General features: G+C 50.4%; 1 protein-coding gene and 2 long non-coding RNA genes across 7 annotated transcripts; 2 read left to right on the plus strand and 1 right to left on the minus strand.

Moving 5' to 3' along the window:
* Window positions 1-1,571: 1,571 nt before the first annotated feature.
* On the plus strand, window positions 1,572-11,546 carry LOC108283865. Its single transcript, XR_001816986.2, has 2 exons — window positions 1,572-1,755; window positions 11,417-11,546. It is a non-coding gene; the product is annotated as an uncharacterized LOC108283865 (long non-coding RNA).
* On the minus strand, window positions 11,521-26,511 carry ZSWIM9 (zinc finger SWIM-type containing 9). 5 transcript variants are annotated; one of them, XM_017500435.2, is made up of 4 exons: window positions 26,435-26,511; window positions 25,072-25,358; window positions 20,089-20,401; window positions 11,521-14,499 (listed from the first exon to the last, which is right to left on the minus strand). In XM_017500435.2, exons 2-4 carry the CDS (start codon window positions 25,347-25,349, stop codon window positions 12,316-12,318), a joined length of 2,775 nt encoding a protein of 924 aa, XP_017355924.1. In that variant the 5' UTR covers window positions 25,350-25,358; window positions 26,435-26,511; the 3' UTR covers window positions 11,521-12,315. The 5 variants fall into 5 exon arrangements, with proteins under 5 accessions (XP_017355924.1, XP_017355923.1, XP_037584383.1 ...); XM_017500434.2 differs by having other exon boundaries at window positions 26,431-26,511; XM_037728455.1 differs by lacking the exon at window positions 26,435-26,511 and adding an exon at window positions 26,374-26,390.
* Window positions 14,449-16,364, plus strand: LOC119467201. Its single transcript, XR_005195734.1, has 2 exons — window positions 14,449-14,519; window positions 16,292-16,364. It is a non-coding gene; the product is annotated as an uncharacterized LOC119467201 (long non-coding RNA).

The following is a 26,511-nucleotide window of genomic DNA, read 5'->3' on the forward strand; positions in this document are numbered from 1 at the left end:
CTCTCCATATGCCTCACATGTCCAGCTCACAAGTGTCAATTCAAGTTTAGCCTAAAGCTGCCTCCTTACGTATTTTCAGTTCGGCCTGAAGGGTTTTCTGTACATCGTGAACTGTAACAAGTGAGGTGTCAACCAAAGGTGAGCCTACACTTGTGCCAATCGCTGAGTTTTCGGCAATCACATGTAGCCAACTGGTCTAATTGTGTTCAAATAAGCAAACACTGAACTGTAATCAATCCAGCGGTTTTCTGTACCTCACTTCCGTTTTCTGTATGCCACCTGCCTTTTTCTGTCCACAAATCCTCCACCACATGGCTGTGCTGGAGTTTCAGCCTACTCTGGCTCAAGGCTGCCTGATTCGTGAATCTTTCATGGCTCAATTAAACTCTGTTTATTTATTTTGAGATGGAGTCTCGCTCTGTTGCCTGGGCTGCCGTGCAGTGGCATGATCTCGGCTCACCACAACCACCTCCGCCGCCTGTGTTCATGCATTCTCATGCCTCAGCCTTACCAGTAGCTGGGATTACAGGCACCCGCCACCACACCGGCTAATTTTTTGTATTTTAGTAGAGACGGGGTTTCATCATGTGGACCAGGCTGTTCTTGAACTCCTGACTTGAAGCCATCTGCCCTCCTCAGCTTCCCAAAGTACTGGGATTACAGGTGTGAGCCACCGTGCCCGGCAATTCAACTTCTTTAAATTTAATTCATGTGAAGTTTTTCTTTTATCACAAGTCACATCAATCCCTCAGGCCCCTGCTCAAATGCCACCTCCCCCTGAAAGCCATCCTTAACTTGTGTCTCTAAAGAGCCACACCAGCCCCTTTCTTTGCTTCATCCTTCACAGCACTTACCACTACTTGAAATTACACCACACAGCTATTTACCAACTTGGCCTTGTGGTTAAACTTATCAAGTATGAAGCCAGACTGCTTGGGTTCAAATCCCAGCTCCACTACTTCCTTGCCATGTGACCATCATGTTCAGCCTATGTTACAGTTTAGGGGTCATAATAGTACTTGTCTCATAAGGCTTTGTGAGGATAAATGAATCAGTGTGTGCACCAATGTTCTAACGCTGCCTGAATTTCCGTTTTCCCCAAAGCAACCCAGTTACTTATTAACATACTGTTTTTTCCAGTAACCTGTGTTCACCGTTGTTATGTCAATCTCCTCCCGCCAAAATGTAAGCTCTATTTTGTGTTCCTTTGTATCCCCAGTGACTAGAACAATGCCTGTTGCAAAGTAAGCTTTGAGTTAAAAAAAAAAAAAAAAGATGAAAGAATGAAAATGGCAGGCTGCCTAGGAGAACTGGCGCTTCATGATGCTTCACTGTTGCTATGGTGACGATCCAGTCTGCAGGAAGATCCCAGCTTCCATAACCTTGTCCCTACGTGCAACCAGCTCACCCATTGGCCACCTGTATCTGCCGCCGTAGCAGCCAGAAAACTGCAACTCCCAGCAGGCTGAGCGCCACCAGCACTTTCGCGCCTAGTCCCTTTGCTAAGAGCGAGCGCCTGCGCAGTAGAATCCACGGGCCCAGAGCTCCATCTGAGCATGTGCAGGGGGAGGGGTGTTTTCTTCGCCGGCTGGCGGGAGAGGAGTGGGGAGGACCCGGTTACAGGCTGAGCTCGGCTCTCCTTGTCCAGAGGGTCTGGGCACCGGGGCCGCCAACTCGGGGTGAGGAGTGGGGGCGGGAAACCTGCTTCGGTCTCCATGGTTACGAGCCGCTCAGCGCGCTGAGGAAGACTCAAAGGTTAGCGTTGCCACAGTAACCCTGGATTGGAGAGGGGACGGGCATCAGAGACCTGACGGGAGAAATTAGACTTAACAGCCTGGGAACTGGTGGGACGGAGAGCGTGCCGAAGGAATCAGTTTGCAGTAAGGGGAGTTAGGGTGATGTGAGGAGAACTGGGATGCTTTGAATGAGAGGGAATGTTTTGATGAATTCCTACGTAATAAAGAGATTTGTGGGAGATCATTGAATCGATGTTACTAGGTACTTGGGATGCTCAGGGGAAATGCAGTAGGAAAATTGGGGTGTTAAGCTCATTTGCTATTCTGCAGCTATTTATAGAGCTCCTGCTGTAAGCCTGGCTAATTTTTGTATTTTTAATGGAGACGAAGTTTCACTGTGCTGACCAGGCTGGTCTCAAACTGTTGGCTTCAAGCGATCCACCCGCCTTGACCTCCCAAAGTGGTGGGATTACAGGGGTGAGCCACGGCACCTGGCCGAGTTGTAGTTCTTTATTCTGGATATTAGACCCTTGGATACGTAATTTTTAAATATTTTCTCGGATTCTGAAGGCTTGCTTTCTACTTGCTCAGTAATGTCTTTTGATGTACAAAATAGTTTTCATTTCCAACAAAGTCCAATTTCTTTTTTTTTTTTAGCAGCTTGTGCTTTTGATATGGTATCAAACAGTTGCCAAATCCAAGGTCATGGAGATTTACCTAGATGAGAGTACAGTTTTAGCTCTTAGATTTGAACATGTGATCCATTTTAAATTATTGTATGTGTTATATCTGTCGTATGTGTTACTGTATGCATATTACTGTGTGTGTAAGTGTCTTAGTGTTCTCTAGAAGGACAGAACTAATAGAATATAGGTATATAAAAGGAAGTTCATTAAGGAGAATTGACTCACACGATTGCAAGGAAAAGTCCCATGATAGGCTGTCTGCAAGTTGAGGATCAAGGAAGCCAATGGTGGATCAGTCCAATTCCCCAAACCTTAAAAGTAGGGGAGCCAACAAGGCAGCCTTCAGTGTGTGGCCAAAGGCCTGAGCTCCTGGCAAATCACTTGGTGTTAAGTCCAGAACTTAACAAAAGTTGCAGAACTTGGAGTCTGATATTTGTGGGCTGGAGGCATCCAGCACCAGTGGAAAATGAAGGCGGGGAGACTCGGCAAGTCTGCACTTCCTTTGCGCGCTTTATCCCTACCCTGCTGGTTACTGAGTAGATGGTGCCCACCTGGACTGAGGGTGGGTCTGCCCCTCCCAGCCCACTGACTGAAATGTTCATCTCCTTTGGCGACACCCTCACAGACACACCCAGGAACAATACTTTGCATCTTTTGGTCCAATCAAGTCGACACTTAATATCAACCATCATAATGTCCAACTCCATTCTTTGCATGTGGATATCCAGTTGTTACAGCCCCATTTGCTGAAGAGTGTTGCATTATCTTGGCATCCTGTCAAAAATTATTTCACCATAGGTGTGTGGATTTACCTCTGTTCGCTCGCTTTCTTCCTTTCTTTCTCTTTCTTTCTTTTAAAAGTATTTGAAGATTTATAGATTTCTTACAGCTGTTGGTTTATAATAATTTATAAACCAACTACTCATGTAGTCCTATAAAATTAACCTTTGATCATCCTGGATGGCTTTTTGGGGGAGAGGTCATCCAGGGATATTACCTGAGGGATTGATGTGACTTATGATAAAAGAAAAACTTCAGACGTCAACATGATGAAACCCCGTCTCTACTAAAATACAAAAAATTAGCTGGGTGTGGTGACGGGTGCCTGTAATCCCAGCTACTGGGAAGGCTGCGGCATGAGAATGCTTGAACACAGGAGGCGGAGGTTGTTGTGGTCAGCTGAGACCACGCCACTGCACTCCAGCCTAGGCGACAGAGTGGGACTCCATCTCAAAATAAACAAACAGAGTTTAATTGAGCCATGAAAGATTCACGAATCAGGCAGCCTTGAGCCAGAGTAGGCTGAAACTCCAGCACAGCCATGTGGTGGAAGATTTGTGGACAGGGATATTACCCATCAGCAGTATTTGCTTTAGACTTCAGAACTTGTCCTTTAATCTTTAACCTCTAGTGATATTAGGGTGATCTGGGCTCACTGCAACCTCCATCTCCAGTTTCAAGCGATTCTTTCCCCTCAGGCTGCCAAGTAGCTGGGATTACAGGTGTGCACCATCGTGCGCAGCTAATTTTTTAGTAAACAAGGGGTTTCTCCACGTCTCTCAGGCTGGTCTCGAACTCCTGACCTCAGGTGATCCACGTGCCTCGGAGTGCTGGGATTACAGGCGTGACACACCACACCCGGCAATCATGACTTTTTGGTTTTTTATTTTGTTTTGGGATTCCCCTCATGGCCTCTTTTCCTGTATATTCCCACGTCCTTTAATTTCATCATAATTGCTTTCTCTGGGAGACTTTGTCTTAGATTTGCCCACCTCCCCACACACTCTTCTGTGTTCTAGATCCCTGCTCTGCGCACCTTTAACTCACTGCCTGGGTCTTTGGTTCTTGTCCTTGTCTGGCTGTTTTCCCATGTACTGCTTCCGCTTTGTGACTGCTCTAGGCATTCCTCCTACTACAAACTACTATATGGTTATATAGAAGGATTATATAAATCAGCACTAAATGTGTCGGTACAGCTCTGACTACATCTGTTATATGATTATGTAGAAAGATTATATGAAACTAAGTATGCTAGATATAAGTACTAAGTATGATTATATAAGCTAGATATATGTAAGCAGTAAGTTATACTTCAGGCACTAATTCTTTAAACTAATATATGATTATATATAAAGGATTATATAAAGGAAATAGCTGAGTAATAACACTATAAACTAAGATATTCTTCAGGCACTAATTGTGCCCGGGATTTGCATAGCTCTCCTTCCTCAGAGCCCATGTAGGGGGTTACCTACAGTGGCAGACACCTGTAATTCCAGCTACTCGAGAGGCTGAGGCAGAGAATTGCTTGAACCCAGGAGGCAGAAGTTGCAGTGAGGCGAGATTGTGCCACTGCATTCCAGCCTGGGTGACAGAGCAAGACTCCATCTCAAAAAAAAAAAAGAGAAAGAAATTTAATCCCCATGTAACAGTATTGAGAGGTGAGAGTATTTAAGAGGTGACTGAGCATGAGGACAGAGCCCTTATGAATGGATTAATCTCCATTCATGGTTTAATCAATTAAGGGGTTACATGGGAGTAGGACTGGTGGCTTTATAATAAGTGGGAGCAAAACCTGAGCTAGCACCCTCAGCCACCATGCCATGTGACACCCCATGCTGCCCTGGGACTCTGCAGAATTCCCACTGGCATGAAGCCACATGTGGCTTCTGACCCTGGACATCTCAGGCTCCATAACTGGAAGAAATAAATTCTTTTTCTTTATACATTACCTCATTTCAGGTATTCTGTTATAAGCACAAGAAAACAAGCTAAGACAGATACCGGTAAGTCTTCTGAAACAAATACTCGATCACCACCTGCAGAGGTCTGTCCTGCAGACCCTGACTCCAGGATAGAGGAATAAATGCACTCTTACTCCTATTTCAGTGATTCAAGTGGGCTAGGGATGGTCTTCGGCCACTTTCCAAGGGCAACCATGGCCAATCAACCAAGACCCTCTCCACATCCTCTCATTTATTCAGTATCAATTTCATAACAGAGGTTAAAAGTCAACGTGCTTGTGGATAATTAACATGTTTAAAAGAGTGCTTTTACACATGATAAAACCTTTAGGTTCCGGGGCGCAGAGTATACACTATTAACAAGTAATTCTCTTTTGAGCTCCCTGAGAGGACCATCCAGCACAAAGTTTACATGAGCAAACAAATTAGAGTAGAGACAAAGGGATGTGGGGTAAACAGACTTCACTGGGGAAGCCTCTTATTGTCCCTATCTTTTCCCTAACATAATGGACTGGCTGCCTTCAGCCTGTTCCAATAAAAGCTTTCAGACTTCCAAAAGGTTTGAGACTATATAACTTTCCCTAATATTTCCCTAATATTTTGCTAGCCACCCCGAGTGAACCCCAACATGGGGTGGTGATGGTTAGACCTGCCATGCCAAGGGCTGGGTGGACATTCCAAACGGAGGTTAAGAGTCAGGGCGAGATTGGATCAAGATTGGCTTGTTTGGGGAACAGGGAGAAGGCTGGGGGTGAGGCAGAGGAAGTACGAGGGCAATTGATAAGAGATGAAGTTGAACAGTTGGGAACCAGGAAGGCTCCACACTTGTCACCCCACACATCAACTTTCTGCAGTGATGACGTTACTGTGTGGAAGGTCTTGACTGTGAGTTGTCAGGGTTCTTGATGTGTTGAACGAAGAATTGAACAAAATCACACACAAAGCAACAAAAGAGCGGAGTAAAGAAAGCACAGATTTATTGAAGCAAAAGTATGCTCCACAGAATGGGGGCGGGCTTGAGCAAGTGGATCAAGAGCCCCAGATTGCAGCGTTTTTTAGGTTTTTTGTTTGTTTGTTTTTGAGATGGAGTCTCACACTGTTGCCCAGGCTGGAGTGCAGTGGCACAATCTCAGCTCACTGCAACCTCCGTCTCCCGGGTTCAAGTATTCTCCTGCCTTGGCCTCCCAAGTAGCTGTGCCTACGAGTGCACACCACCACGCCCAGCTAATGTTTTTTTTTTTTTTTTTTTTTTTTTTTTTTGAGACGGAGTTTCGCTCTTGTTACCCAGGCTGGAGTGCAATGGCGCGATCTCAGCTCACCGCAACCTCCGCCTCCTGGGTTCAGGCAATTCTCCTGCCTCAGCCTCCTGAGTAGCTGGGATTACAGGCACGTGCCACCATGCCCAGCTAATTTTTTGTAGCTTTAGTAGAGACGGGGTTTCACCATGTTGACCAGGATGGTCTCGATCTCTTGACCTCGTGATCCGCCCACCTCCACCTCCCAAAGTGCTGGGATTATAGGCGTGAGCCACCGCATCCAGCCGTAAGTGCTGTTCTTAGTGTTGGCTTCAACACTCCGACTTTTCCTGACTATCCCTAGCTCCTCATACAACCCAAGTACTCTGTAATACCTATGTCCCCTATCATAACCCACTCTTCACCAAGGACCCATAATGAGAGTTGCCAAATAAAATACAGAATGCCCAGCTAAATTTGAATTTCTGATAAACAGGGAGTAACTACAGTATTATGCATTTCCTGAAATTAGAATGTAACTGGGCATTGCTTTCCCCCTAAATCTGGTAACCCTATCCCTAAATCCCTTTGCATAGTAAGGAATCCGCAGTGCTTCCTAGAGGCTGCTACTGAGTTGGCTTTCTATAATTAGTAACAGAATTAACTTATATAATACCTCAATTCCCTTATAAAATCTCCAGCTTCTCCTTATAGCGCCAGTTCTTCCCAGTCGCCTCCCAGTCGCTCCCATAGAGGACAAGAGTCCACTTTTCCTCTACCTCTCCTGCTCCGTGAAACCCCAATTCCCTCTGTTGTCACATCTGTCCGGTTCACCAGTACTGTCAACATCTGACCATGCCAGGCTTACAGCAGGAGCTCTATAAATAGCTGCAGAATAGCAAATGAGCTTAACACCCCAATTTTCCTACTGCATTTCCCTTGAGCATCCCAAGTACCTAGCAACATCGATTCAATGATCTCCCACAAATCTCTTTATTACATAGGAATTCATCAAAACATTCCCTCTCATTCAAAGCATCCCAGTTCTCCTCACATCACCCTAACTCCCCTTACTGCAAACTGATTCCTTCGGCACGCTCTCCGTCCCACCAGTTCCCAGGCTGTTAAGTCTAATTTCTCCCGTCAGGTCTCTGATGCCCGTCCCCTCTCCAATCCAGGGTTCCTGTGGCAACGCCAAACTTTGAATCTTCCTCAGCGCGCTGAGTAGCTCATAACCATGGCGACCGAAGCAAGTTCCCCGCCCCCACTCCTCACCCCGAGTTGGCAGCCCCGGTGCCCAGACCCTCTGGACAAGGCTCGGCCTGTAACCGGGTCCTCCCCACTCCTCTCCCGCCAGCCGGCGAAGAAAACACCCCGCCCCCTGCACATGCTCAGATGGAGCTCTGGGCCCGTGGATTCTACTGCGCAGGCGCTCGCTCTCAGCAAAGGGACTAGGCGTGAAAGTGCTGGTGGCGCTCAGCCTGCTGGGAGTTGCAGTTTTCTGGCTGCTACGGCAGCAGATACAGGTGGCCAATGGGTGAGCTGGTTGCAGGTAGGGACAAGGTTATGGAAGCTGGGATCTTCCTGCAGACTGGATCGTCACCATAGCAACAGTGAAGCATCATGAAGCGCCAGTTCTCCTAGGCAGCCTGCCATTTTCATTCTTTCATCTTTTTTTTTTTTTTTGAACTCAAAGCTTACTTTGCAACAGGCATTGTTCTAGTCACTGGGGATGCAAAGGAAAACAAAATAGAGCTTACATTTTGGCGGGAGGAGATTGACATAACAACGATGAACACAGGTTACTAGAAAAAACAGTATGTTAATAAGTAACTGGGTTGCTTTGGGGAAAACGGAAATTCAGGCAACGTTAGAACATTAGTGCACACACTGATTCATTTATCCTCACAAAGCCTTATGAGACAAGTACTATTATGACCCCTAAACTGTAACATAGGCTGAACATGATGGTCACATGGCAAGGAAGTAGTGGAGCTGGGATTTGAACCCAAGCAGTCTGGCTTCATACTTGATAAGCTTAACCACAAGGCCAAGGTGGTAAATAGCCGTATGGCATAATTTCAAGTAGTGATAAGGGCTGTGAAGGATAAAGCAAAGAAAGGGGCTGGTGTGGCTCTTTAGAGACACAAGTTAAGGATGGCTTTCAGGGGGAGGTGGCATTTGAGCAGGGGCCTGAGGGATTGATGTGACTTGTGATAAAAGAAAAACTTCACATGAATTAAATTTAAAGAAGTTGAATTGCCGGGCACGGTGGCTCACACCTGTAATCCCAGTACTTTGGGAAGCTGAGGAGGGCAGATGGCTTCAAGTCAGGAGTTCAAGAACAGCCTGGCCCACATGATGAAACCCCGTCTCTACTAAAATACAAAAAATTAGCCGGTGTGGTGGCGGGTGCCTGTAATCCCAGCTACTGGGAAGGCTGAGGCATGAGAATGCATGAACACAGGCGGCGGAGGTGGTTGTGGTGAGCCGAGATCATGCCACTGCACGGCAGCCCAGGCAACAGAGCGAGACTCCATCTCAAAATAAATAAACAGAGTTTAATTGAGCCATGAAAGATTCACGAATCAGGCAGCCTTGAGCCAGAGTAGGCTGAAACTCCAGCACAGCCATGTGGTGGAGGATTTGTGGACAGAAAAAGGCAGGTGGCATACAGAAAACGGAAGTGAGGTACAGAAAACAGCTGGATTGATTACAGTTCAGTGTTTGCCTTATTTGAACACAATTAGACCAGTTGGCTACATGTGATTGCCGAAAACTCAGCGATTGGCACAAGTGTAGGCTCACCTTTGGTTTATACCTCACTTGTTACAGTTCACGATGTACAGAAAACCCTTCAGGCCGAACTTAAAATACGTAAGGAGGCAGCTTTAGGCTAAACGTGAATTGACAGTTGTGAGCTGGACATGTGAGGCATATGGAGAGGGTCAAGAGTCACCAACCTTTAGTTTCCTCTCGCCTTCCTGAAGAGCAAAATACTGTGATTCCTGCAGTTCCCTCCAACAAGAACGTACTTCTTCATTCTCTTTTCCTGGCAAACACATTCTTCAAGGCCCAGTTCTATGAAGAAACTTCTGCCTGTTTTTTTTTATTTTAATTTATTTGTATTTGTTTGTTTATGGTCACATACATCTCTTCCTGCTCTGGACTCATCCAATCCATTTGTCACAGCAAAGCTTCTGAAGGAGAGGAGGTGGATATTCCAACGTACATCCAATCAAGCCACTCTCTGTTTAAAACCTTTTGAAGAGGCCGGGCGTGGTGGCTCACGCCTGTAATCCCAGCACTTTGGGAGGCCGAGGTGGGTGGATCACGAGGTCAAGAGATCGAAAAATACAAAAATTAGCTGGGCATGGTGGTGCATGCCTGTAGTCCCAGCTACTCGGGAGGCTGAGGCAGGAGAATTGCCTGAACCCAGGAGGCGGAGGTTGCCGTGAGCCAAGATCGCGCCATTGCACTGCAGCCTGGGGAACAAGAGCAAAACTCCGTCTCAAAAAAAAAAAAAAAAAATTAAAACCTTTTGAAGGCTTCCCATACCTCCCAGGATAAACACCTCATCTTCTCTCTCTAAGGGCTTGCTGATCTCACTATCCAAATCTCTCCGTCTCTCACCCACTGACCCATCTACACTGGCCCATCTTCTTTTATCTTATGGGCTTTGTTTTCCACCCCAGGGCTCCGTTCGTTATTTGTTGAATGAATTAACGAATTAAATCAGTTTCCCATCACTAACCAGATAACCCACATCTAAGAATCTAATGATAAAACAGGCACATGGAGAAGTTTTGGAATTGGTCTGGATTCAATTGCTGTTGTGTTTGACTTCCCAGAATCCCTCCCTCCCTCCCTCCTTCCTTTCTTTCCTTCTTCCTTCCTTTCTTTCTCTTTCTTTTCCTTCTCATTCTTTTTTCTTTCTCTTTCTTCTTTTACTTTTCTTTTTCTTCTTTTTCTCTTTTCTGTCTCTTCTTTTTCTTTTCTCTTTTCTTTCTCTCCCTTTCTTTTTCTTCTTTTTGCCTTCTTTTTCTTTCATCTCTTTCTCTTTCTTCCTTTCCTTTCCTTTCTTTCTTCCCCAGAATGAGACCCTGTCTCTAACAAAATATGTATATTTTACTGAAGAAGCCCCCTGGTACAGCAGACTCCAGGGACTCAACTTAGGCAAGGAAAGATCCAGATTGTCTTCATCTTAGCTCTGTCATCCTCATTGTGGACTTCATTATCACACCATGCCAGAGTCGTCAGCTGCAGGTCTAGGCCTGATCATGTCATGCTAGGTCTTCTTAGTAATGAGAGAACCTTTATTAGAAGCCTGTTAGGCTGGGCACGGTGGCTCATGCCAGTCATCCCGGGGGGCCGAGGCGAGCAGATCACCTGAGGTCAGGAGTTCGAGACCACCCTGGCCAAAATGGTGAAACCCCAACTCTACTGAAAATACAAAAAATAGCCAGGGGTGGTGGCACACAGCTGTATTCCCAGCTACTTGGGTAGCTGAGGCATGAGAATCACTTGAACCTCGGAGGTTGGAGGTAGCAGTGAGCCAAGATCATGCCACTGCATTCCAGCCTGGGTGACAGAGCTAGACTCTATCTCAAAACAAAAAACAAAAAAAGAAAGAAAGAGGAAAAAAAAAAAAAAAGCCTCCTAGGCTGAGCACAGTGGCTCACACCTGTAATCCCAGCACTTTGGGAGGCTGTGGCAGGAGGATCGCTTGAGTCAAGAAGTTCAAAGCCAGCCTGAGCAACATAGCAAGACCCTGTCTCTACAAAAATATAAAAATAGAAAAAGAAGCCTCCCACCTCAACCTGAGCAGACTCGTTGGCCAGGACTGGGTCCCATACCCATTCTGTTACCAGAACATTTGGCATGAGTCAGTCATTTGAAGGCAGAATTGACTCATGTCAAGAAGTTGCACAGGGAGGCCCTGGTTTAGATGATGATGAAGCTTGAGTTGCTGTGGAGATGAATTCACTGTGGCTCCTCTATCCATCTAGCCCCAGGAGGCCTTGTTGGTAGAAGGAATGAAAGAACGCTGGACCATCTCGACTATTCCCTGGATCTGGGACTCCCACCCAAGCCCAGAAGCGAAGAACTCATCACGGAAACCAAAATAAGATTGTTTTATTCCAATTCTGAAGCACAAATAGTCCAAACAATTCCCCTCCCCTGCTGGAGACTCTCCCAACTCCCAGTGCCCTCCCTACTCTCTCTTCAGAAGGCGAAGGTGGTCCAAGTGTCCAGGTCTTGGAGAAACAGCAAAAGCACTCCCCGATCCATTTCTTCTCTACCCATCTCCCACACATTTCTTTTGTCTCCTCTCTGTTTTTTCTTCCCCTTCCTACATCCAGTCCCTTCCTCTCCTGCTCCCCCAGCTTTTCCACGTCTTCATTTCTGCCTCTTTGCTTGTCCTCTCTCTCCTCCATTTCTGGGTCCCCCTTCTATCCCTTCTCGCTGACCTCCCCTCCTTCATCTGTCTTCCATACTTTCTCCCTTTCCCCGCTCACCGTCTGCACTCCCTAGACTGCTCAGTCTACTCTTGCCAGACACTCCCCCTGTCATTGCTTCCTCATCCTCCCCTCAGCTCTGCCCCTTTCCTTCCTTCTGCCCCAGCCTGACCCTGTCTACACCTCTCATCACACACTTCCTCTCCAGAGGGAAGCCCTCAGCGTCCGCCCCGGCCATCAACACCTTCCCCAGCTGTGGTTCCAGGACCTCAGAGACCACTGTCATCTTGCCCTTGGACCCAGAGAGGCAAACTGCCATGAGGAGGTCCCTGGATGACCCAGGAGGTGGCCAGGGGGATTGCAGTGGTCTCCTTGGCCTCAGCCCTATTATCTTTGGGATCGAAGAATACCCCCCCACCCTCCCGTTGGAGGGTGGTGGGCAGAGGCATGAAGTGTCAGGGCTCTGGGGCTCTCCCCCAGCAATCCCTGAGCAGGTCCATGTGGAATAAGGCTGCCCCAGTGAGGAGGCGCGCTGCAAAGAGGTGTCTGCAGGGCAGACGGCGGGCGGCGTGGATTGAGCAGCTGCAGCGTGTCAGGGCCCCATCCAGGAAGAAGTCTGAGGTGCCATCCTTAAGGGCAAAGCCAGCTCCGGTCCAGTGGAAACCCCGGGTCCCATGCTGCCTAGCGAAGGCCAACTCCTCAGCCACCAGGTCTGCCAGCTCAGGCCCGCAGGCTGCTCGGAATTTGGCCAGGGGTTCCCAGTCCACCTCCTCCTCTCCCGGGGGCCGGCAAAGCCTCTTTGGTTCCCTGGGGCCATCTTCGCCTCCTTCCTGCAGGCACTCACCTGCAGCCAGGCGTTCACTCCTCACCGCTGCCCATTCTGGGCTGCCTTCCAATACAGTCCCCACTGGAGTACCACACGCGACTCCATTCCCCAGCCCGAGACACCGCCCTCCTGCGTCTCCCCACTCCATCCCTCGTCCAGCTCGGCTCTTGGGGCCCAGGGACCGGGCTCCCCCTCCATCTCCATTCTCCAGGCCCGTGACTCTCGTGTCCCCCAGCTGGACCAGAACGACCTCCTCCAGGCCCCTTCTTCTTTTGGCCCCCACCCTCGCTCCCCTCTCTTCTGCCATCTCCGGCCCTCTCCTCTCATCTTCACACTGGGGGCCCCTTTGGTCTCCGTTCTCAGGGGCCAACTCCAGGGACTTCTCCAAAGGGACCCCCCTCAAATTTCTGACCTCCAGCCCCCTCCCTTTCTCTATGTCTAACTGTGGCCCCTTCCATTCTCCAGTTCTCAGCCCCCCCGCCCTATCATCGTGCAGCTGCGCCCCCCTCCAGGGGCTTCCTTCAAGACTCCTGGTCCTCTCATAGTCAAACTGTGTCCCCCTCTGGTTGGTGGTCTCCAGCACCCTATTCCTGCGATCCTCCAACTGGGCCAGCCTCCAGGGATACCCTTCCAATCCTCTTAGCGCCTGGTCCTCCAACTGGGCCCCCCTCCAGACATAACCTTCCAGTCCCCAATCTTTCTCACCCTCCAACTGGGGCCCCCTCCGGTCTCTAATCTCTGGCTCTCTCGGGTGCCCTTTCTCCAACTGGGACGCTCTCCAGATAACCCCTTCCAGTCCCCTCGGCTTCTGATTCTCCAAGTGGCCCCCTCTCCAGTCTCTGATCTGCAGCGCCCTCCCTTTCTCACCTTCTAACGGAGCCCCACCCCAGTCTCTGGTTTCCAGTCCTCGGGCCCACTCCTTCTCCATCTGGGCCCCCCTCCAAATACTTCCTTCTTTCGGAACCCCTCCCCAGTCGCCTGTCTCCAGGCCCCTCAGCCTGTCGTTCTCCACCTGGGCCCCCCTCCCCGGCTCACCCTCCAGCCACAGCTCCCCGCCATCCGGGCCCTCGGGCACCGCCTCCCCAGCTGCGTCGGCCCACTGCATGGCCACCAGGTCCCGAAGGCACTGAGCCACGCCACGCGAGGGGCTGAGACGGCGCAGCAGTCGCCGGCGGTGGCCTCGCACCAGGGCGCACGCGTCCAGGTCCCGGGCCGCCTCGAAGGCGCGGAAGCGGACCCACATGTCGCGGCGGGGCTCCCAGTTGCGCTCGAAGTAGTCGACGAAGGCGGCCGGGCCATGGGCGTGCAGCTCGGCCAGCGCCTCGTCGTAGGCTGCGGGCGACGACGCGCCAGCCAGGCGGCACAGGCGCGACCACAGGCCCGGGTCCTCGCGGCCAGCGCCGCCCAGCTCTTGCGCCTTGCTGAAGAGCGTCTCCAGGCCCTGCGCGCGGCAGATCTGCACACGCGCGCAGGGCAGCAGCTGACGCACCGCGGGCAGCTGTGCCGCCACCTCCGGCCCGGCGGTGAGGCAGCGCACGCGGCCTTTGACGTCTGGCGCACTCTGCAGCAGCGACGCCAGCGCGAAACGCAGCAGGCTCGGCGTGCCCGGGCGCGCCACGCAACAGGCAGCCTGGCGCGCACGGCCCGCGCCGTCCACGCACAGCACGGCCAGCAGATCCAGCGCGCCCTGCAGCCCCGGCAGCCGGTCCACCAGCAGCATGCGCGGGAAGCGCCGCAGCAGGGCCCTGGTGCGCGACGTCAGGAAGAACACCGTCTCCACCACCGCCTGGTCCTCCACGAACACCAGCTTCACCTGCGGGCGGGGCCAGGGAGGTAAGGAAAGAGGTCAGAGGATGCTGGGGTCCCCCCGCCCAGCTCCTCGACCTCGGTTTCCTCTTCTATGGAAATGGGAACTCATTCATTCTTGCCTGCATATGCATTTATTCTTGTGAGCAGCAGGGGGCAGTGCAGGGAAATGGTAAAAAACAGACTCTCGCAGTGGCTCACGCCTGTAATCCCAGCATTTTGGGAGACCGAGGAGGGTGGATCACGAGGTCAAGAGATCGAGACCATCCTGGTCGACATGGTGAAACCCCGTCTCTACTAAAAATACAAAACATAGCTGGGCATGGTGGTGCCTGCCTGTAATCCCAGCTACTCGGGAGGCTGAGGCAGGAGAATTGCCTGAACCTAGGAGGTGGAGGTTGCGGTGAGCCGAGATCATGCCATTGCACTCCAGCCTGGGTAACAAGAGGGAAACTCCATCTCAAAAAAAAAAAAAAAAAAAAATACAAAAATTAGGTTGCAGTGAGCCAAGATCGTGCCACTGCACTCCAGCCTGGGTGACAGAGCAAGACTCTGTCTCAAAACAAAACAAAACAAAACAAAAATTAGCCGGGCCTGGTGGCACACGCCTGTAGTCCCAGCTACTCGGGAGGCTGAGGCAGGGAAATCGCTTGAACTTGGGAGGCAGAGATTACAGTGAGCCAAGATCGCACCACTGCACTCCAGCCTGGTGACAGAGCAAGTCTCCGTCTAAAAAGAAAAAAAAAGGTGTCAACAATCTTGTCCAATCTTGTCCATATTGGGCACATCTTTTTTGTCTGACCCTCTCCAAAGATCCAGAGAGCAACCCCAACTCAGAGAGTGTCAGGCACTTTTCACAAAATAATCCTTCCTTTGGAAGACTGCTGGGAAGTGCAAAGACCATTTGATTGTTACTTGACTAGGCTTGGGATGAAACTTTTTTTTTTGGCATGGAGTTTTGCTCTTGTTGCCCAGGCTGGAGTGCAATGGCATGATCTCGGCTCACCACAACTTCCGCCTCCTGGGTTCAAGTGATTCTCCTGCCTCAGCCTCCAGAGTAGCTGGAATAACAGGTATGTGCCACCATGCCGGGCTAATTTTGTATTTTTAGTAGAGACGGGGTTTCTCCATGTTGGTTGGGCTGCTCTTGAACTCCCCGCCTCAGGTGATCCGCCTGCCTCAGCCTCCCAAAGTGCTGGGATTACAGGTGTGAGCCACCGCGCCCAGCCCTGGGATGAAAATTTAAAGCTCTTCATTTATTTATTTATTTTGAGAGAGGGTCTCACCCGGTTGTCGAGGCTGGAGCGCAGTGGTGTGATCATAGCATACTGCAGCCTCAGCCTCCTGGGCTCAGGCAACCCTCATGCCTCCGCCTCCCAAGTAGCTGGGACGACAGATGCATGCCACTATGCCTGACTTTTTAAATTTTTTGTAGAGACAGGGGCTTGTTATGTTGGCCAGGCTGGTCTTGAACTCTTGGGCTCAAGTGATCCTCTCGTTTTGGCCTCCCAAAGTGTTGGAATTACAGATGTGAGCCATTACACCTATTGTATTATTAATATTACATATTATAATATGAATTACATATTATAATATTAATATTGCACATCTATTACATTATATTGTTATTATATTATTAATACATTAATAATATCAAACTCTTTCTGTAGATTTTATAAGTAAAAAAAGTGAAGCTTCTGTGTAAAAGTGATGGATTGAATACCTCTCTAGTTTCTTTCTTGAACCTCAAGTACGTCTATTTTTTAAATGGCTTTTTAAAAAAAATAAAATAAATAAAGACAGAGGCAATATGACAGGGACAGAACTTTGGAAACTGGAAAGCAGGCAGACATGCTTATTCCACCCCACCCCACCCCCCAAAAACCCATGAATCCTCAGCCAGCAATTGGAGGATGCTGAGAACCAGTAGCAAATTCTCCAAAGGAGCTGGCAACACCAGGCCAGTTTTGTGCAAGGGAAACTAAAGATTAACTGAGGGCTGTTTCAGCAGCAGCTAGACCTCCAAATCCTGTTTCCCCTCTCCCGGGACTGAATGCAACTTGCTGACTGAATGCCTGCCAGCTCCCTGCCTCTGCCCTGGTGTGGCTCCCACAGCTGGCAGCCTGCCCTTCACCCCCAGCCAGGAGGTTGGAGGATTTTTCTCAGGGGGATTTGACCAGTCCCAGAGGACGAACGAAAGACGCTGACATCTGGCACTCCCCGACATATAAAGCAAGATGCAAAACAGCGTGTACAAGCTGGGTGCAGTGGCTCACACCTGTAATCCCGGCACTTCGGGAGGCCAAAGTGAGTGGATCACTTGATTGTGATCCAAAACCTCGTCTCTACTAAAAATTAGCCAAGTGTGGTGGTGCATGCCTGTAATCCCGATTACTCAGGAGGCTGAGGCAGGAGAATCACTTAAGCCCAGGAGGTGGAGGCTGTAGGGAGCCAGCAGCGTGCCACTGCACTCCAGCCTGGGTGACAGGAGTGAAACCCTGTCTCAAAAAAAACAAAACAAAACAGTGTGTACAATAGGCTGCCTTGTTGGGGGTGGGGGATGGGGAAGACAGAAAGAAGAAATAAAGTTAAAAATACAGACATGCAAATTGGCCTGTATATGTGCAGAGCGGTGCTGTCCCATCCAGAAGCTACCAGCCACATTAGGTTGTTTACATTTCAATAAATCACATGAAAATTTCATTCCTCAGTCACACAGGCCTCATTAAGTATTCCATAGCCATGCGTGACCAGTGGCCTCTTTCCTGGACTATAGGTAAGAACCACTTTCTTTCTTGCTTTTTGTTTTGTTTTGTTTTTTGAGACAAGAGTCTCACTCTGTTACCTAGGCCAGAGTGCAGTGGCGTAATCTCAGCTCACTGCAACCTCCACCTGCCGGGTTCAAGTGATTCTTGTGCCGCAGCCTCCCAAGTAGCTGAAATTAAAGGCACCCACCACCATGCCTGGCTAATTTTGAAGTTTTAGTAGAGACCAGGTTTCTCCATATTGGCCAAGCTGGTCTTGAACTCCTGATACCAGGTGATCTACCTGCCTCAGAGTCCCAAAGTGCTGGGATTACAGGCGCAAGTCACCATGCCCAGCCTGAATAAAGACCATTTCTATCACTGTAGAAAGTTCCACCGGGCAGTGCTGGTCCATAGGATAGAAAGCCAGATATGATTTATAAGCCACTGATAACTCTGGGGGCAGGACAGAGGGGGCCTGGGGGACAGGAGGTGACAAGACTTTTCACCACATACCCTTTTTAGAACCAGGTGAATACATGACATATTCAAAAAGTAAATATTTAAATGTTGCTTCACTCTCTGTCTTCTCTCCTAGAACTTCTTCCTCTTTTTTTTTTTTTTTTTTTTTTTTTTTTTTTTTTTTTTTTTTTTTTTTGAGACAGAGTCTTGCCCTGTCACCTAGGCTGCAGTGCAGTGGTGTGATCTCAGCTCACTACAACCTCGGCCTCCTGGGTTCAAGTGGTTTTTCGGCCTCAGCCTCTCGAGTAGCTGGGACTACAGGCGCACACCACCACGCCTGGCTAATTTTTGTATTTTTAGTAGAGAAGGGGTTTACCATATTGGCCAGGCTGGGGTCTCAAACTCCTGACCTCGTGATCCGCCCGCCTCGGCCTCCCAAAGTGCTGGGATTCCAGGCGTGAGCCGCCGCGCCCGGCCTTCCTCCCTTCATTTAGTGGTATTAAGGCAGGCCAAAACACAGACCCAGAAGCCAACCTTGGTTGAGCCTAGATTCCAAGACAGTCTTCAAAATGAAAAGTCAATCCCTTTCCAGGGAAGGCTCTAATTTATGAATGAGCTGCTTCGCATAGGAGCAGTCCTACAGAGGGCGGTTCCAGGGATGAGCGGCTGAGGCTTATTTTATGTAATGGTGGGCAGTGGGTGAGAGACAGTAGGTCAGCAAGGACCAGCAGAGGAGGAAATGCATGTGTGTGTGTCCCCATGGTGAAGACCATCGGTCTAGATCCAGGCTGTATGGGTCCAAAGCCCAGCTCTGTCACTAAATAGCTGTATGACTTTGAGCCAGTTACTTGACATCTCTTTGCTTCGGTTTTCTTGTCTGTAACATGGTGATGAGAATGGTGGTCTGTTTCCTCACAGGGCTCTGGTGAGACTGAAATGAGTTGTAGTATGGAAAGCACTTAGGGTAGTGCCTGGCATATCGTAAGTGCTTGATAAACATTAGCTAGAATTATCATTGACATTATGTCGGGTCAGAGGACTGGGCTTGGGCTGGTAGCGTGAATCAGGGTTTCTTCTTTTTTTGTTGTTGTTGAGACGGAGTCTTACTCTGTTGCCAGGCTGGAGTACAGTGGCGTGGTCTCAGCTCACTGCAACCTCCACTTCCCAGGTTCAAGTGATTCTCCTGCCTCAGCCTCCTGAGTAGCTGGGACTACAGGGGTGTGCCACCATGCCCAACATTTTTTTTTTTTTTTTGTTATTTTAATAGAGACAGGGTTTCACCATGTTGGCCAGGATGGTCTCGATCTCCTGACCTCATGATCCCGCCGCCTCTGCCTCCCAAAGTGCTGGGATTACAGGCGTGAGCCACTGTGCCCAGCCTCTCCTTTATAATACTCATCGCTCCGTCATATTACTGGACATGGCGCTTTCTCTTCTAATTCTCCATCTGGGTGGTGGGTTCAGGTGTGTTCTCCCCTTGTGAACATTCATCAAACTAAATACTTATTATTTGTGCATTTTCTATTTGTGTAGTTCAATTTTTAAATAAAAATATAAATAGGCCAGGCGTGGTAGCTCATGCCTGTAACCCCAGCACTTTGGGAGGCCGAAGCAGGAGGACTGCTTGAGTCCAGTTCAAGACTAGCCTGGGCAACACAGGGAGACCCCCCCAACATCTCTGCAAAAACTAAAAAACTGGGTGTGATGGTGCACGCCTGTTGTTCCAGCTACTTGGGAGAATGAGGTGAGAGGACCGATTGCACCTGGGACGTTGAGGGTGCAGTGAGCCATGACTGCACCACTGCACTCAGCCTGGGTGACACTGAGGTCTCAAAAAAAAAAAAAAAAAAAAAGAGAAAACATAGCGCTTGGCATCCCTGCGGCCCCTCTCCTTGCTAGCTCTCGGTCCCTAGTGATATTAGATCACATTTGCATGTGTTTGGCGGTTGTTGGCTTCTCCTGCTAGAACTGCAAGGTGGTTCTAGCAGTTACCTCTGCAAGGTAGCCTAGAGCCGTAAGTAACTATTTAAATTTCAATTAATTAAACGAAATTCAGTTCCTCAGTGTAGGGGCCACATTTCAAGGGCTCAATAGCCACGTGGGGCTGGGAGCTACCATCCTGAGCAGTGCAGAAACACAGAACGTTTCCTTCATGGAAGAAAGTTCTATTGGATAGCTACACTAGAAGGTGAGAGCGCTGCTGACAGAGACCACGTGTGTCTGGTTTGCTGCTGCATCCCCAATGCCTCGGTAATTACTCATTGAATGAATGAACAGATGAATGGAATCAAGGAATGAAGGGATGGGAGGGCGGATGAAGGAATGAATGAACCACGAGTCTTCAGCGTGGCTCTCCCCCGCCCCCCATCCTGCCTCTCCCGAGACCCCACCTTGGCCTCGGGGTCGGTGCGGAAGAGGCCCTCAAGCACGTGTAGGGCGTCCAGGACCCCGTGGTCGCGGCCTTTGCAGTAGGAGAGCAGGCGGCGCACGTCGGCTGGGGCCACGAACTGCTTGGAGATCTTGTTGGTGGTGCGCACCGGCAGACAGGCGTTGGCCAGCAGGTGGCCCGGGCGGAAGTAGTAGGCAAACTCCAGCGGGCAAGCCGGGTGTGAGTGGGTCAGCTGGCACTCCGTCACCACGAGGCGGTCCCGCAGCGGGCTCAGCTTGACGATGATGAAGGCGGGGCAGCCGGGCTGGGGGGGCCTGTGGGAGAAAGGACCGCCACCGTGGTCACGGCACTCTGCTGCCCTCTTCTTCCTTTCTACTCTCCTTTTTTTTTAAACTAAGAATTTAATTTTCAGGCATAGAGGAGTAGAGGGCCTTAAGAGAATGCCAGCTGTGTGACCTTGGGCAAGTAAATTCAAGTTTCTGTGCCTCAGTCTCCTCATAGGTTAAAAGGGAGACCCCACTTATCATAGCTTCCTCATAGAATTGTTATGAAAGAGTGCATGAAGGAGTTAATACAGGTAAAGCTTGGCCTCTGGAGGTGGTTCAGTAAATATGTGATGACTCAATGACTGAATCCCATGATGTAATCTGCAAACCCTGGCACACCCGCTTTCGGAGATGGTCTTCATTCCATCTAAACCATCCAGCACCAAGTCCTACCCATCCACTTTTTTTCCATTTCCACAACCTATTGTAAGTTCTTTCCTCTTTTCATAAAACATTCCTCTCCTTTCTCACCTAGTCATCTCCTACTCATCCTTCAGGCCTCACAGCCAGCATCACCTCCTCCAGGAAGTCTTCCCTGACCATATCCAGGTTAGGGCAGGGTCCATCACATGTAGGGATCTGTATTTATTTCCATCTGTAATGTACATTCCCCACAGACAGCTGAGCATCTAAAACAAACATCTTGCACATTGCAGGAGCACCCAAAAACCTCTTGGATGAAGGGATGGATAGGCTGGTGCCCAAAACCAACACATCCTTAGGGTACCTATAACACATTCCACCCTCACACGGAGGATTGAATAACTGAAATAAAGATGAGGGGAGGAGAGAGAAAGAGAAAGTGAGAAAGAAAGGCGGGAGGGTAGTAATTAAAGGCATGGGCTTAGGAACGAGAATGAGGGTCCAGATCCTGGTTTGCCCGCTTAGCGGCTATGTTATCCTGGGAACACTTGTTAAGCATTCTGTGCCTCAGTTTTCTTACCTGGAAAGTGGGGCTAATAGTAATACTAGTCTCTCAGCCTTGTCAAGAGGGCTAAATAAGAGGATTAAATTGTGTGAAGCAGTTAGAAAAGGGGCTAGTGCATAGTAAACCATGCAGAAATAGTAGCTGCTATTTTCTTTTTTTTCCTATTTTTTTTTTTTTTTTTTTTTGAGATGGGGTCTTGCTCCAGGCTGGAGTGCAACTGCAACCTCCGCCTCCCGGATTCAAGCGATTCTGCCTCAGCCTCCCGAGTAGCTGGGATCACAGGTGCACGCCACCACACCTGGCTCATTTTTGTATTTTTAGTAGGGACGGGGTTTCACCATGTTGGCCAGGCTGGTCTCAAACTTCTGACCTTGTGATCCGCCTGCCTCGGCCTCCCAAAGTGCTGGGATTACAGGTGTGAGCCACCGTGCTTGGCCAATTTTCAAAACTTTTTTTCAAGGACCTATTGCTTTGCTTTGTTTTGCCTTCCACTTACCCATTTATTCTTTTTTTTTTTTTTTTTTTTTTGAGATAGAGTCTCGCTCTGTTGCCCAGGCTGGAGTGCAGTGGCACAATCTCAGCTCACTGCAACCTCCGCCTCCTGGGTTCAAGTGATTCTCCTGTGTCAGCCTCCTGAGTAGCTGGGATTACAGGTGCCTGCCACAAGCCTAGCTAATTTTTGTATTTTTAGTACAGATGGGGTTTCACAAAGTTGGACAGGCTGGTCTCAAACTCCTGACCTCAAGTGATCCAACCACCTCAGCCTCCCAAAGTGCTGGGATTACAGGTGTGACCACCGTGCCTGGCTACCCATTTATTCTTGATCTTTCAGGTTTTCAAGCTCTTTGTGTCCTCAGAGGCTGGTGTGTATTGAGAAAGGCTGTGCAGCTCTGTTCTGAGGGGTGGGGGAGTGCTGAGAGAGAGGACGGGGGAGGAACTGGGGCGGGAGAGCTGAGGCTGCAGGAGTGCTGGCTTGGAGAGTGTCACTGTACAACCTCTGGAAAGGGGGAAGGAGTGGCCAGGAAGAAAGCTTGCGTCTGTGTCCCCTGCGCCCTAAGCCCCAGCTTCCTCCTTAGCATCCCTTCTCTCTCTCCCCAGATCGTTTCCCACACAGCCCCACAGGGATCGTCCTCCACCCAGAACTCACCCTATTCACAGCCTTCTAGGGCTGCCCACCACCCTTCACATAAATCCCCAACCCCTGGACGCAGCCCTGCCAGGTCCGGGCGGGACACCACTCCAGCCTCATTTCCTGCCTTTCCTTACACACTAATTTCTCCAGCCTGACCTGGGCTCCTGGGCTGTCCCTGGGCTATGACACTGGAGAGGCCCTGCTTTGAGCAGCTGGGGAGAGTGAGGGATCCAGACATGATGGGTCCAAGACAGCATTCCTCAACCGGCTCATCAACCACCGGCTCCCCCACTCCCCATCCAGAGACCATCTCATCATCTACTCAGTCCCAGGGGTGGACCCAGGGCACTGTCCTTGCCCCTCCACAGCCCTGTCTCTCCTGCTCCTTGGCTGTCTCTGATATTTGTAGAACACTTGGGATGGTACCTGTACAAGGTACCTAGTACCTTGTGTGTGTGTGTGTGTGTGTGTGTGTGCATGTGTTAGGTCAAATACTATACATACACAAACATAGCAACAGAATTCTTCAAGGTTCTGCTTACCTCTTCCAGGAAGCCTTCCAGAACCACCCAGCACACTCTCAAGTGGAACTGACCACTCCCTTTGCATCCTCCTCTCATCTCCCCGTCAATCTCACTCCGACTATGGGTCACCTATCTGCCTATTTTTTTTTTTTTTTTGTATTTGTCTCCCCCATTAAGTTCTGAGCTGTTCAAGGGCTGAGATCAGCTTTGGCTTCCGAATGTCTAGTGAAGCGCATGCACATAGCAGATGCTCAAGTATGCTTAAGTATGTGCCACATTGAATTGGGTTCTGTTCATAGGTTTCTGGTGAGGTCTGAGCTTCCTGCACGCTTTTAACGTTCTAGGTTTGTGGGTGATGTGTCTGTTTGATGCTGTTCTGCTTTCAGATCTCTGAGTCTCTGTTTCTAGAACAAGCCGTGAGAAGAAAAGTTGCAAGAACAGTCATCTCACAATACATGTTTAAATACCTACGGGGAAAGGAGCTGTTAGAGCATGCTTACTCTGTGCTGGATGCCTTTCTGAATTATTTACCTATGAGATAGATACTATTATGTCCCCCATTGTCCACAGGAGGAAACTGAGGCCACAGAAGGGTGGGGTCACTCACTCAGCAGCATCCACAGTGCAATGACCCAGAGTCCATGCTCTTGAATCCTGTACCAGCTTCTCACTTAACCAGCCACCCCATGTTCCAGGCACCAGGGGTAAGTGTCTTTCTCCTGCATGATCTCACCAGCATCCTCGCAATGGCCCCGTGAAGCGGGTATCATGATAACCCCATTTCAGAGATGAGAAAACTGAGGCTTGGCGATGTGAAGTCCATTGCCCAAAGACACCCATCCAGGAAGCGGTGGAGCCTGTCTCAGGCAGCCTGAAGGCAGAGCCTGTGTTCTTAAGTGCTCTGCACTTGTCTACAGCTCCCCAACCCAGAGTCTCAAACTCACACACCTGCTGAGGCCAGGCAGGCAAAACAAGGAAATGACAGTGGCAGGCATGAGGCAGCAGAGAGTGGCAGGGTCTGGGGCAAACCTGGGCAGCAAAGCCCTATCCAAGAGGGGTGCCTGTCTGCCAATGGAAACATGGGCTCACCTCTTCTGGTGTTCTAATGGAAGCCAGAAACCTAACGTTGTGTGGGGAATAATCCCTGTTTAAAATTGGAGTCAGGCCGGGTGCCATGAGGTGGCTCATGCCTGTAATCCCAGCACTTTGGGAGGCCAAGGCAGATGGATCATGAGGTCAGGAGTTCAAGACCAGCCTGGCAACATGGTGAAACCCCGTCTCTACTAAAAATACAAAAATTAACCAGGCGTGGTGGTGCGTGCCTGTAATCCCAGCTACTTGGGAGGCTGAGGCAGGAGAATTGCTTCAGCCCAGGAGGCAGAGGTTGCAGTGAGCCGAGATCGCACCCCTGCACTCCAGCATGGAAAACAGATTGAGGCTCATGGGCTGACCTGGGCTGTGACACTGGAGAGACTCTACTTTGAGCAGCTGGGGAGAGTTTATTTTATCTGTCTCAAATAAAATAAAATAAAATTGGGGTCAATTTGGCTGGGCGCAATGGTTCATGCCTGTAATCCCAGCACCTTGGGAGGTGAGGTTGTGGGGGGGGATCACCTGAGGTCAAGAGTTCGAGACCAGCCTGGCCAACATGGTGAAAGCCTGTCTCTACAAAAATACAAAAATTAGCTGGGCATGATGGCGAGTGCCTGTAGTCCTAGCTACTTGGGAGGCTGAGTCAGGAGAATCCCTTGAACCTGGGAGGGGGAGTTGCAATGAGCCCAGATGCCACCATTGTACTCCAGCCTGGGCGACAGAGTTAAGACTCCCTCTCAAAAAAAAAAAAAAAGTCTGTGAGTCGGGGCCTACACCATTTCTTGGTCAGTGAGTGCCTTTATTCTCTCTCAGTACGCGTCCCTCCTTGCCTCCCGCCTCTTTGCAAGGTGCATCTGGCTGTCTCAGTCCACTTCTCTCCCTCTGCATCTCTGGGTGTTCTCTGCCCATCTCCCACTGGCCCCCGTCCTCCTCCTGTGCCCCCACCCCCGCCCCAGCAGGATGGTGGCTCAGGTTCACGCACCCCACAGCGGGCCGGTTGGGCGCACGCACGTCCTTGCACACGAGCCGCACGTAGCTGTACTTGAGCACGTCGATGAGCGTGTAGAGCGGGGGCGCGCTGGCCCAGCGGCAGCGCGCCAGGTGCATGGAGCTCTTGACGAAGAAGAGCGCCAGCCGCTGCTGGCACCACGCGTCGAAGAAGCGGCTGAACTCGGCCCACGAGAAGAAAGCCCGCTCCCGCAGCTCCTGCTCCTCCTGCCCCGCCGCCACCGTCCCGGGTGGGGGCTCCGGCCGCTCCATCCTGGGGGCCTGCGTGGAGGAGGGGAGAACAGGAGGCTATCAGACCCATCCCCACCCGGGGTGTCTCATCTATTCCATCCTCGGCCTGCCTCTTGGGTGCTGGCGCCTCTATCAAGGTGAGTAGTGCAGGGGTCAGACATGCCCATTTTTCTCTTCAAATATATAAATATAAACCTCCAACCTTTCTTTGGCCTCCTCCCACCACCTTATCCCTGGTTCACTTGGAGCCTGTCATCTTGATTTCTAATTCCCCTTCGTCTCCTCCTCCACAGATGTGACCCTTAAGTACGGTTGGAATCCCTTCTCCCAAAATATGACCCTTAAGCTCAGATGTAGGCAGCCCCCCTCACAAATGTGTTCTCAAACTCCAGCTAAAACCTCCTCCCCCTCCAGCCAGGTCTCTCGCCCAAGGGCAACCTCTAGTGCTCATATTCTTCTGGAACTCCCCCTTCCATGAGTCAACAGTTGGCTGTGATCCCTCCAAAGACGCTCCATCTCCAGATGTGCTCCCACATCCAGGCCACGGACCCGGGACCTAGTCCCATGCTTCATGCACCTGTGGCTCCGCACTCCCCAGATGTGTCTCTGGTGTGCAGCTGTTGCCCCTCCCCCGGATATGACCCTGTGGCTCGCCACAGCAGCTGTGGCTAGGGCTTCCCTGAGGGGCTCCCATCTCCAGATGTGCTGGCCACATGCAGTGATCGATGCGTCGCCTACAGGTGTGTGCCCCACTTGTGGCTAGTTCTCCTCGGAAGTGTCACCAATATTCACCTGTGGTCCCCTCCTCCTCAGCTGAGGTCCCCAGTCCAGCTGTGGGCCCCTCCTCCCAGCTACACCCACCATCCCCCGCAATATGCATCTTCGTTCTAGACAAGGCCCCTCGTCCTCGGATGGGCTCCTTCACCCCAGATGCTCCCCCCACGTCCAGCTGCGCGTCTCCCCTCGAGCAGCCCCATCCAGCCCGCTCCTGCCGCTCCTACTCCCCGTCCCGCCCGCTGCGGCCCCTTCCAGCCCCGCCGCCCACCTAGCTGTGCCTCTCCCCTCCCCAAGATGTGCACCCTTCCCGCCCCTCCCCACTCACCTACCCGCCCCGGAGCGGCGTCCACCTCCCACAATGCCCCGCGCCCAGGCCTGGCCCGGCCCTTGCTCCCGGGATGCCCTG

Source organism: Cebus imitator, unplaced genomic scaffold (assembly GCF_001604975.1).
Source record: "Cebus imitator isolate Cc_AM_T3 unplaced genomic scaffold, Cebus_imitator-1.0 Scaffold266, whole genome shotgun sequence".
Taxonomy (NCBI): Eukaryota; Metazoa; Chordata; class Mammalia; order Primates; family Cebidae; genus Cebus; species Cebus imitator.

Coding starts and splice junctions, on each gene's coding strand:
- ZSWIM9 (XM_017500433.2), bottom strand. CDS start 26,192: ATGGTGGGTGTAGCTGGGAGGAGGGGCCCACAGCTGGACTGGGGACCT. Junction 20,402..25,071: donor CCCAACCGGCCCGCTGTGGG/GTGCGTGAACCT, acceptor TTTCTCCCACAG/GCCCCCCCAGCCCGGCTGCC. Junction 14,500..20,088: donor GCACCGACCCCGAGGCCAAG/GTGGGGTCTCGG, acceptor CCCCGCCCGCAG/GTGAAGCTGGTGTTCGTGGA.